At 34.9% G+C, this 12097-nt stretch overlaps 1 protein-coding gene across 2 annotated transcripts; it reads right to left on the bottom strand.

Moving 5' to 3' along the window:
* Positions 1–530: 530 nt before the first annotated feature.
* Positions 531–11653, bottom strand: LOC132164070 (histone deacetylase 9). Of its 2 annotated transcripts, XM_059574481.1 has the most exons (14): positions 11411–11653; positions 8363–8475; positions 8096–8213; positions 7010–7084; positions 6696–6915; positions 5174–5237; positions 4201–4293; positions 3992–4100; positions 3760–3809; positions 3589–3679; positions 1560–1630; positions 1204–1302; positions 938–1004; positions 531–820 (listed from the first exon to the last, which is right to left on the bottom strand). In XM_059574481.1, exons 1-14 carry the CDS (start codon positions 11445–11447, stop codon positions 735–737), a joined length of 1293 nt encoding a protein of 430 aa, XP_059430464.1. In that variant the 5' UTR covers positions 11448–11653; the 3' UTR covers positions 531–734. The 2 variants fall into 2 exon arrangements, with proteins under 2 accessions (XP_059430464.1, XP_059430465.1); XM_059574482.1 differs by lacking the exon at positions 11411–11653 and having other exon boundaries at positions 8096–8285; positions 8363–8451.
* Between the last annotated feature and the right edge of the window lie 444 nt (positions 11654–12097).

The following is a 12097-nucleotide window of genomic DNA, read 5'->3' on the forward strand; positions in this document are numbered from 1 at the left end:
TAGTGATTTTAAAAGCCACATCAGCTTTAAGAAGATTGTAGGAGGATAAAAAGATGGTACCTAGCATTACTCATCCGTATATCATTTATTTGCTTTTTAAATTTTAGTTAATATTTACAACTTTTTGAGTGCAAACAATAATGATTTAGTCCCGAAGAGGTAGCTCAATCAGCTAAAAGTCTAAGACTACCCCTAATGAAGCGGAGGTCATTAGTTTAACACGAGGAGTCATGATTTTTTTTTTTTTTTTTTTTTTCACAATTAAGATGTCACTTTTAACCAATTTTTATTTTCTTTCTTTTCTGAACAATGATTAATACAAGAGTTGAACCGTATTATGTTAATAACAATTGAGATAATTATAAGATAAAAATGTAATTCTTAAGGTAACTCGTTATATTTGTTTGAAGAGAAAGTGCATTTATACTTAATGAGTTTTCTTCATTTAAATTCAACGGTTTTAAATGTCAGTTTTTCCTTGTTAATGAAGCTGTAAAAGATGTTAATTGCATGGAAAAAGGACTAGCAAATGTACCTACCTAATCAAATTGCTATTCGATTTCTCTTAATTTTGGTAAATTGCAGTGTTTTTCTACAGCAGTCATATTTGTTACATCAGATCACGTGAATTCCCTTGGGCGCTACACATAATTGGGAGTCTAATTACATCTTCCTTTCTAAATTGCAAAGTTACTCTTCCTGCAAAAAATATGTAGGGCTCAGGTCACAACAACTTATACGTCGTCCATATTCTGATCATTATCATGGTCTCCTTCATAATATTCATCGTCGCGCTGAATGTGCTTGTCTTGGGCTTGCTCTGAAAATGGCCAAAATTTTAATGGAATCAACAAATGCACAACAGCTGAGAAAGAAATTCAAGTGGTAAAAATTTTGTTAGGGTTCTTGGATGCATATGAGTTTTCATTTTACTTACGATCCATGCGCTCATCGGGGTCTCGCTCGTCTTCATCGAAATCAGGAACATAAAAGTCGGGTGGAACCTGCAAAAGACAAACCAATGTATGATCACTTTCGTAAACTTTAAAATGGGAAAAATCAGCAGAAGCTAAACTTAATTGTAGCTATCAAAGGCCATCCAAGAGAATGGCATAGCAAGTAAATAAAAGTGTAACCAAATCGTACAACAAATTTCACTTTCTAGAAATAAAGCGGGTTCGGCAACATTTGTATTCAACTCACCTCTTGCATTTGTACACCAGGAGCATGTTGGATGCTGCGAAGATTTTCGAAGACCTGCATTTTGATTGTGCTAAGGTACGATTTGCTGTTTAAGTTCTCCTGCTCAAGCAATGGGGAGGAAAAATATAGAAGAAAGAATGAGAGAGAGAGCTTCAATGCTGATAATCTCTGTAGCACAATGAAAACTAAGTTTTTAAAAGTGTTCATAGATATGCTCAATCTGCCATGTAAAACCAATCAGTTTACATGTCCCAAAACCAGCTAATTACCATAACAATAATTGGTTTGGCAATGAAATTGATGCATGAATGAAGTAAAATGCACTAGTAACATTAGATTTCTTAGAAATTACATACTATGTGCCCATTTGGAATCCTCAACGAGTATTCTGGACCAAAATATTTGATATACTCATTTTCTGGGATCTCTGCAAGAAAGAAAAAATTGATAAATGAAACATGAAACATGAAACAAAAAGAATCAGAATACTAGTTATAGCAAGGTTAGAGCATTCACACCCGGCTCTTTAAACTTAGCTAATTTATCTAATAAAAAGTCACTTTTTCTATTTTAGCTACCTACTTTTCAAATACACTCTCCATCCCACTCTCTAAAACTCTCTCTATTTTTATTAAAATATATATATATATTTTAAATTTTTATCTCATGTTTCTCTCTCCTCCATATCTCTCTCGCCACTCTCTCTCCTCCAAATATCTCTCTCGCATCTCTTGCGTCTCTCTCGCTGCCATCATGAAGCTGCGCAACAACAACTGTTGGTTCCATGGCTCGTTGTCCAAATCTCGCTCGGATCCCAGGGCTCGCTGTCTAGATCTCGCTTGTCGGTGAAGCTTGCTGTCCCACCGTGGTTGTCACCACCGTGTTGTTCTTGTCCTTCACTCAGTCTATCATGTTGCAAAGGAGAGAGAAAGTGGGAAAATAGAGAGATGGAGAACAGGAAAGAGAAAGAGGAAGAGGAAAAAAAAAGGGGAAAATGCAGTTTACCCCCTTGAAGTTTCAGGAGTTTTTCAATTTTAACCCCAAAGTTTAAAAATTGACAATCTACCCCCCTGAAGTTTCAAAAATTGGCAATTTAAACCTTCCGTTTAATTTTTCCGTTAAATTGGACGGAAATTTTTTAAAAAAAGCCTGAGGGCAATAATGTAATTTTATAGATTTCCGTCCATTTTGACGGAAAAATTAAACGGAAGGTTTAAATTGCCAATTTTTGAAACTTCAGGAGGGTAGATTGCCAATTTTTGAACTTTGGGGTTAAAATTGAAAAACCCCTGAAACTTCAGGGGGGTAAACTGCATTTTTCCCAAAAAAAAATGAATAAAAATTTTGAGAGGAGAGAGAATGAGTAATTTTTTTTTGCCTTTTACAAATGCTTGCAAAAACCCTCTCCAAATTGGAAAACCGGATTTAAGGAGATTTTTGGTGATTTTTGCTACAGAGCTAGCTAAATTAGCTAAAAAGTTAATTTGTTAAGTGGGATGTGAATGTGCTAACCATCATAATAGGTGGTTTCTCCCTATAAAATAGGAAATACATTCTTAATAGGCAGTCAACAGAAAGCAGATGGCATAAGCAAAAGCTGGAGTTATGCCCAAGAAATATGAAAATACAGGATGATTATTTTACATATAGGACAGACATAACTGGTTACAGCTTGCATACATAGGGCCAACACTGCATAAACTACTAAAAATGCCACATGGAAAAACTAATTTTCTGGTTACAAATGTTTTGAAAATAGTAAATACATACATATCATATCATATCTCCCCACCATCCTTTTTTTTTCTTTTCATTTTTAGTGTGAAAACTGAAGAAAGTTTTTAAAAAGGGCCAGGCTTTAATAAAAAGAAAAAAATCTCCAACTTCAAAAGGTAACTACACACAATAGGATATATCAACCAAAACAATGCCAAACATTGTAATTAAATTAAATTCTTACACTAAATCAAACACAATCTCTTGAATATGTTGCATGTCTTTCACCCCTCGATTAGTTTTAGTGATTTTCTTTTTTGTTTTGCCCATGTTAATTAGGTGGTTCCTTTCGTATATTCTCTATGTACTTAGCAACACATTACGCTTTTAATGAGATTGATACGTTATAAAAAAAAAATCTTCCACCCCTTCTCATAGTAAACAAGAAAAAATGTAAATAGAATTCAACATCTCATGTTGGCATTCTAAAAGCGACATATCATTTGATGATTTGGACATTGATTTCTGGATCTGAGGTAATGTAACCAGAAAAGATCAATTGCACTTACCATGATAAGAATTAGTAATAATAAAAATAAAAGATATCCAAAACGTCATGGCATATCTGCAAATTAAATATTAAAAAGAAGGAGCATCTAATTAGCATACCATTGGGAAGTTCTGTATCCAGAAGAACTCCAGTTTCCACAGCCCAACATCGAGCAACGTTCTCTTTCGTATATCCCCCACCTCCAGTTACCTGCACAAGAGGTTACTCTCTGTATGTCTGATATATGATACTAATGAACTATAAGTTTTGGTCAAAATAAAAAAACATACCAGTAAAGGCAAATTAAACTTCTTCACAAACCTAACACATTCAGCATGCCCTGTAAGAAGCATCAGAATGTCACCAAAAAGTAAATTTTGCAATCAAAGCTGAGCCACTGCAACTAATTCAAGACCAATTTAAAATTGACAGTTTTTTTTTTTTTTTTTGGGTGGGGGGTGGGGGTGGTATAAGCATAACAGGTGAGGAGAAAAAAAAATAATAATTACAAGGAGTATGCACCATCAATGGAGAGATTGAAGCAGCCTAAGCGGTCCCCAGCTAGTGAATCTGCCCCACATTGGAGAACTATTGCACCTGGTACATATGTTTCAACAACCTTGGAAATAATCTACAACATGGAAATTTGCAACCAAAAGTTTATACTTGGCATGATCAAGCCACAAAAAAAGATATCAATCTCGAATTATTTGCTTATTGCCAGAACTTACACTCTTAAAAAGTCTGGTGAAGCTGGAATCATCTATTCCATCCTTGAGCGGGACATTTATGGCATAAAACTTCCCTTCCCTTTCTCCTATTTCCTTCAGTACAAAACAGTAGCAATAAACATCACTCATAATTCAACTACATACCATTCTTGTGTTCCAAAAGTCCTATGCTAATACAAATTTAAATAATAAACAGGACAGAGTAGGAATAGGACCAGTGAGCATGCAAAAGATCTTTGAAGGTCAAGCGCTCCCTGGGAATGGTTTGTGTACGAACTATACTTTTTTTACATTAGCTAATTCTAAGGCTTTGATATGTTCTTACAACTGTAATGATGGGCAAAGCAGAGGGTAACTAATTTGGTCACTTGACAGGCACTGCTCAGATGGTTCTGGAAATTTATGGCCAAAGTGTGGGTGTAAATGCCCATTTGAGAGTAATAGGTGATGTTCTAGGTGGAACAAAACTAGTGTGCTAATTCAATGTTCTTTTAGACTTGGTTGCATATGTGCATAATATCTATCACTCAATAAAAAGTACTTGTTCGCGCAAAATCCTCTTTTAAGTTCAACTAGGAATTCAGGTTCTTCATGATATTCGATTACATTATTATTGACACTTTCATGATATATGGAATATATACATTATGATTACTGTGCTCAGATTCTATAACAGTTGACACTGAAAGCTTACAAAACAACTTCTGTAATTGTTTTGACCAAAAACAGATGAATAAACAACTCTAGATTGAGTAGCCACATACATGATTTATCAGGATGCCTGAAATGCAGGTGGGTGTGTGTAGAGCAAACAGCCGAGTTAAGGGTAGGAATTGCTTGGAAATAACTGGCTCGATGCATTCAATACAAAGAAATCCTAACAGCATTAACCCATGCAGATCTGAAATTTGAAAGTTGTCTTCGCCTATAGAAGACTATCCAAAAAGAAAGCAATAAAGCCTTAAAAAATCACCTTAACATCACCAGTTCCTGGAAAAAACATGTCCCCATACTTGTGAAAACTAACAGTCATCACCCTGCCATGTCCAATTTCACAGATTTAGTCGAGTATAAAGAAAGCATGATAACTTTACCAAAGAATATACAAGTTGATCAACTGGACATATAGAAATCATATATCCTTAATAATTTATAGAATCTTTTAACTAATAGCAAAAGAGAAAGACAGCATAAAGTAAATTTCTTATGGTTTAACACAAGAAAACCAGTGTGATTGAAGGTCAGCACTCTCGAATTTTTATTTATTTATTTATTATTATTTTTTTCTTTTTGATAAGTAAAAGAAGTTCAATAAATGTGCAAGGGCCGCAACTATAGTACACAAGAATACGAGAGAAAAACATCCAGCAAATCAAGAACGAGAAAACAGAAAATAAAAATCTACAAAGCTAGAGATATTGAGAAGGGTATTATCATAGATCCACTCAAAGAGGGATTTAAGAAAAAAAAACTGAATCTCCAAACTTGTTTCCTTGCAATCATCGAAGCTACAAATGTTCATTTTTCTCCAAATGCACCACATTAACTATTTAAATATTTATCAGAATCAAGAGTGCTAATACTTATCAAAAAAAAAAAAAAAAAATCAAGAGTGCTAATAGGACTCTTGATTCTAAGAAACATTTAAATCATTAATAAAGGCCAATTCTTTGATTGCAAGACAAAAGAATATACAGTTTACATGTGAAAAAGAGTTTCATTAACATAATTTTTAGCCCAGTGTAGAGCTAAAAATTCCCCTTTGGGAGTTCAGATGTAGGATGACAATAACTTGGAGATGGCCAAGTGCAGAAAACGAAGGTGTCACCATATAAAAATAAAAAATAGAAAGGGTGTTCTCAAAATCTTCGAGGGTTGTGGGGCCCTCAAATGTCCTACTACCCCCACCAATTTGGGCCCAAATTCGCCAGCAAGTTGCTTGTTTCAGGCTGCAGTATAATTCGCCAAGTACTTTGAGCTATCTCGTACTAACATAACAGTATCTATGATGGTGTCTTCTTGCCTTTTGTGGTGTTCTTTAGAAAAAAAGAAATGATATAAGTTTTAAGGACCGCAAGAGGACATTGGAGGAGCTTAAGTCCTTTTTTCTTTTGTACTCTTTATATTTGGACAGCTGCGTTTGTAACTCCTTTCATGCTTAGTTTTCATGATTACCTTGTTTTTTTTCCTCCTTCTAACTAAGTGTTTCTCTTGTATACCTTCTATGTATATGAGTAAAAACATCATAGATACAACAGTTTACACTTATCACTTTTCTAGCAAAGTAACACTTAGACCCTATCAGCATATATTAACACATTTGAAACATATATCACTGCATCAAGAAATTTGAAGAAGCCTAATCATATAGTATCATTAGCAGTAAGCTATAATATGTAAACTGATCATTTCACTAAAAATTCAAAGTTCCCAATGGCCTTCTTGTAATACCTTCCCTTATCCAAATTCTTTATATAATCAGACGGTTATTTTACCTGTCTGTGAAATAAAAGGCTTCTTCTACACCATCGCCATGATGCACGTCTATATCAATATACAAAACACGGGCATGATGTTTTAGAAGCTCCAAGATTCCCAAAACCAAATCATTGATGTAACAAAAGCCAGATGCCTCGCACTTCTTGGCATGGTGTAACCCACCAGCCCAGTTGATAGCAATGTCACAAAGTTGATTGTTCAATCTGCGTGCAGCATCTGCTAGCAAATGTCAATCACTATATAAGGTTGAAATAGGAAAGAACCCAATTTTTAAGATCAAAATTCCAGTACTGAAATTACCATTAATTACCTATCGTTCCACCAGCATAAATTTGACAAAACTCAAACAAATTTTCAAAGACAGGGCAATCTTCTCCAAGATTATCTGGTTTAGAAAGTAATAAAAAGAAAAAAAGAAAAAAAAAAAGAAGGGAATCAGCAAAATGCATAGTTTATCAAACCAAAGAAAGTTAAATTAAAAGAGAATCTTGGACAATGACATTCAAATTAGAGTCAAATTATTTACATCTATTGCACAACCCATAGGGTTATAACATTGACTCCACAATCATAATCAATTAGTACTAATAATTCAAAACAAGTTCATTGCATACTAGCATGTTATGGTTCACTGGCAAGAGGATGGACAAACACACTCTTAAACAATGACTTGTAAAACTATGTATACCATTAATCTATGAAGTGTGTCAAAATACCACTCACGCTCACAACTGCATTTTTCAAAACAATACCGAACCATTCAGTTGAACCAGTTGGTGTTTGTCTTGATATTTTCATCATACCGGTTATGCGATACAACTGGTGAGCACTGATTTAAGTTGTGGGTTTTTAGGAATCATCAATAATGCTGAGTGACTGAACTGCATATCTTAAAAATTATAGCTTCTTGTTGTAGTTATTTGGACTTGGAACCTCAAGTTTGAATGACAAAAGGCAATACTGCTAAAATACCAGAGCTTTTGAGAAAAAGATATATATATTTTTTTAGTACTACATTATTTCTACACATATTTTATAATTACAAATATTATGTAAGAAACACTTATAACATTAAAAAATCAACAATTCAACTGGTGAGCCAACCATTAAATCGGTTGTATGGAGAACCAAACCTTCTACAAATTGATTCTTGGTATGAGTCTGATGACTATTTTCAAATCCAAACCTTCACAGGTATTAAGACCTCAACACAAAATGATTAACCACATCAATCTTTTCAAGGGGCAAAACACTACAATCAATTTTTCTATAAAAGATCTGAAACATACACTCACTACCTTTCCAACATTCATTGTAAACAATAAAAAAAACAAAAAAAAGATTATTGACACATCAAATGCTTATAAATAGCAAATTTACAAAAAATAGGTCATACATTTTGCCAATTCATTTGAGAACAAGTGTTGACTGTTGGGTGTGATCCGGTGTAAAAAGTCAACATAATCGGCTGAATGGAACTGAGCAAGTTCAACAGGATACGCTTTGTGAGGCCGCTGCATTATACAACACAAACAAACCAAAACATCAATAGTTTACAGAATATTTACAGAATCAACCACTCCAATCTGCACAATAGAAAGAAAACTATCAAATACAAAGAACCCATTTATTAAATAAAGAGATTCCATGTTCAGTAACTAACATAAATTTCCATCTTCTGATGAAGCTCATAGGAGAGGACAAGATGGTGGGTCATACAAAGCCGGTGTGGTTTCATTGGATGGTTCGGCCCAAAATAAACACTACCCACATCCCCTGCAATAGCCATTTTCACATAAGTAACTTTCTATCAACTGTATTAGTTTCATTGAAATATAAGCAGAGTATCTACCATAATTGTAAAAAAATAAAATAAAAAATAATAATTATGCAAATTAATTAAAAATATATAACTTTGAAATCGATTTATTGTGCATAACACGCCCTAGCCAGGTTCCTACCAAAACCAATCAAAAGAATCCATTAGGCTTAAATTGTTCTTCCTTTGTGTTTTCGAAGTATCCAAAACCACAAAAAACTAGCTTCAATTCATGAAAACCTTATAAATAAACAATTTCATGCACTCGCAAAATTTTATCATCCTCATATGATTATGATTCATGGTAGCAACAACGTTTACTTTCAAAGCTACCAGTTCAGTCCCAGGGTATCATGCCCTTGTTCACACACAAAATTATTAGCCAAATAGCGAAATAGTTACATGATAGACCCAAGAGGCATGGCTTTAGAAAGGAAAGTTGAATTAAAATAAAGGTTGGTAAGAAACTAAAAGGGAAAGAAGAAAGAATGAAGCTGAATAAAAGGCACGAGTCTAGAATAAAGAAGGAAGCTGGCATATTGCTCTTCCATCATAGCAGATGCTGGACATGCAGCTATAACAAGCATAAACACAATTCAAGATAGAAATGATTCAATGAAGTATTTTATAACACAAAATGTGCATTTCAAAAAGTATATCTATCAAACTTCATAAATATGTGCCAAGATTGATATATCAGTAAGGTAACATGCACTAGTACAAAAAGTAAACAAAGAATATATATAAAAAAAAATAAAAAATAAAAAACTATCTAAAATTGTAGCCTACGCTTTTTTAGAGAACTAAATCATCAAGTATCGAAACAGAATTGAAGTTTTCAAACAATTTTTCTTTTGATGTAGACAACTAAATTATTTGCAAGAAATTCATCACTTGTTTCAACAACTTTTATAGTTGAAAATGTTCGTTCGGTAGTCGTTGTAGACACTCGAACAGTGAAAACAAGACAAATCAATCCATCAATAAATTCAAGAGTTCGTTTTAAACTCTACTGTGATATATACAAGGGTGGAGAGGGGGCAATTGATGGGTAGAATTGTAGAAACTTTTTTGCTCCCACGAATCCATGCAATATTTCCCCCATCTAACTTAAGTGACTCAATAAATTTGTTATATAACTTTATATTTTTTCAAGCTTTTTTTTTTTTGGGAGGTGGGGAGGGGGCATGGTCCCCTTGGTCTCCATGTGGTTCCACATTGATGGCAACCCATAAGGATTAGACTGAGCGGATGGAGAGCAACATGCAGGAAATACACGAAAATATTCAAAGCATGCAAGACAACATCCATCATCTTGCTGCCAACAAGACGTGTATGCAAAGTATGGAAGACAACTTGCGCAACATCATGGAGATGCTGTCAAAACCCCATGAACAATGATTCCCAACTCCTGAGAAGACCCCAATCAACCAGGAGTAAGCAATCGTGGCTTGCGAGGAAGGCATCTACTTGCATGGCTTCACCCGCCATGTCAAGATGAACTTTCCACATCATGTGGGATATGACCCCATAGTTTGGCTCAACCATGTGTAACAATTCTTCAACTACCAAGGGACACCAAATGATCAGAAGGTCCTCCTAGCGTCCCTCCACCTCAAAGTGGAGGCAAATCCATTGTGGCAATGGCTACAAAAGATGTACCAGGAGGAGGGTACTGCAGTTACTTGGGCATTGTTTAAAAAAGAGATCCTCACGCAGTTTGCAACGAGGCTTTGACGCATATTTGCTAAAATGGTACATTGCGTGAATACCAAATGGAGTTTGAGCGTATAGAGTGCCCGGATGACCACAAAAGGCCCTGATCGGATCATTTGAGGGGGGGTTTGAAGGATAACATTGTGTCTGAGGTTTGATGCTCAAACCCCACACTCTCGCAATATCATTGACTTGGCCCATTTGAGAGGCAAAAAGCTATGTCGGTAGCGACGTTATCTGTACTCTGACTTCAACTGAATACCTTTGCACCCTGCTGCTTCAAGTGTTGCATCTAAATAGCTCAGTGTGCAACGCTTCACGTGGGATGAAATGCAACAGAAGCACAAGAAAGGCCTATGCTTTTACTGCACCAATTGGTTCGTTCCTGGCCACAAATGCAAGCCATCCCAAGTGTTTTCCATCGAGGTGCTGCAGCAAGGAACCAAGGAGGGTGACATTGCAAAAGAAATCACCACAGATGAGAAAGGCAGAATGATAGTTTTGGTTCAATGGAAAATGCTACCAATTTCCTTATTTAGACCTCGAGGACAAGGTTCATGGGGTAAATGATAGACCCAAGAGGCACGACTCTATAAAGGAAAGCTGAATCCAAAATAAAGGTTAGCAAGAAAAAAAAAATTAAAAATTTAAAAAAAATTTAAAAAATAAGGAATAGAGAAGGAAGCTCAATACAAGGCATGACTCAAGAATAAAGAACTAAAAGAAGGAAGCTGCCATATTGCCCTTTCCATCATAGTAGACGCTGGACGTGCAGCGTAGAGTTACTCAAGAAAAGGCATGAAATTTGAGTAACTGTCTGAGGTCCCTCTCCGCCCCGAAGTGGAGAATATATTTTAACTAAAAAAATTCAGTTATTGTTCCATCATTACATCAGGCCCAGCTGCATCGTAATTAACTCTTTTTTTTTTTTTTTTTTTTTATCTGGTTTAACATTTTCTTCGCACCAATACAGACTGTAAGATCGTATATACAGGCACACACAGACCGGCCCAGGTCGCATACAGCAAGGGCTTCGGTTTCTATAAACTATATACTAAGATCTTTACGCAAGAAAAATTCTATAATATACAGATACACACACACATATATATAGAGAGGTAAACAAAGATTCTAAATTCAGCTTTGAATTATTCTCTAAGAGAGATTAGTACGTACCGTCGTAAAAGTAGGAGATCCTGTCCTTGGAGCGCATTTTGGCGAGAAGCAGAGTGGGGGAAGAGCGAGGAGGAAAGAAGATGGCTATACAGCTTTCTCCAGTATCAATTCTCGAGAGACACAGAGTCTATACAGCTTGGATTTCGCTCCGGTAGAATTATGGGGGCGTCGCCGTTATACAACCATTTGGGTGTTTATAGTTAGGAATTCCCATTATCCAGTATCTGAATTTCTATGTATCAGAAATGCAATATACCTTTTATTCCATAATTATTCCAAAAGTTTTAACTAGCTCTTAAATATATATATATATAATTTTTTAATAATAACTAATTCAAGAGTTAATTGAAATAAAAATATGATTTATACTTATTCTTCTACCTAATTGTATTTTGCTTCTTCTAGACAGGTGGAATCCACGCTTCATTTGCCTTGGAAAGTTTAAAAGATTAAAGATTATATATATATATATATATATATATATATATATGTTTCTCTCACGTGATTTTTAGAATATCACCGATTGCAAATGACCCGTGTCACACGATAATTGATGTTCATATGAATTTTGTGAACTTTTGAAATGGTGGGGACAATTTTTTTTGTTATTGTTTTTCTTATGAGAAATGATACAGCCCCTACTTCGGGCCAAGTTAAGGCTAACTTTTTTTTTTAATTAATTTAAAA

Source organism: Corylus avellana, chromosome ca10, assembly GCF_901000735.1.
Source record: "Corylus avellana chromosome ca10, CavTom2PMs-1.0".
NCBI classification, from domain to species: domain Eukaryota; kingdom Viridiplantae; phylum Streptophyta; class Magnoliopsida; order Fagales; family Betulaceae; genus Corylus; species Corylus avellana.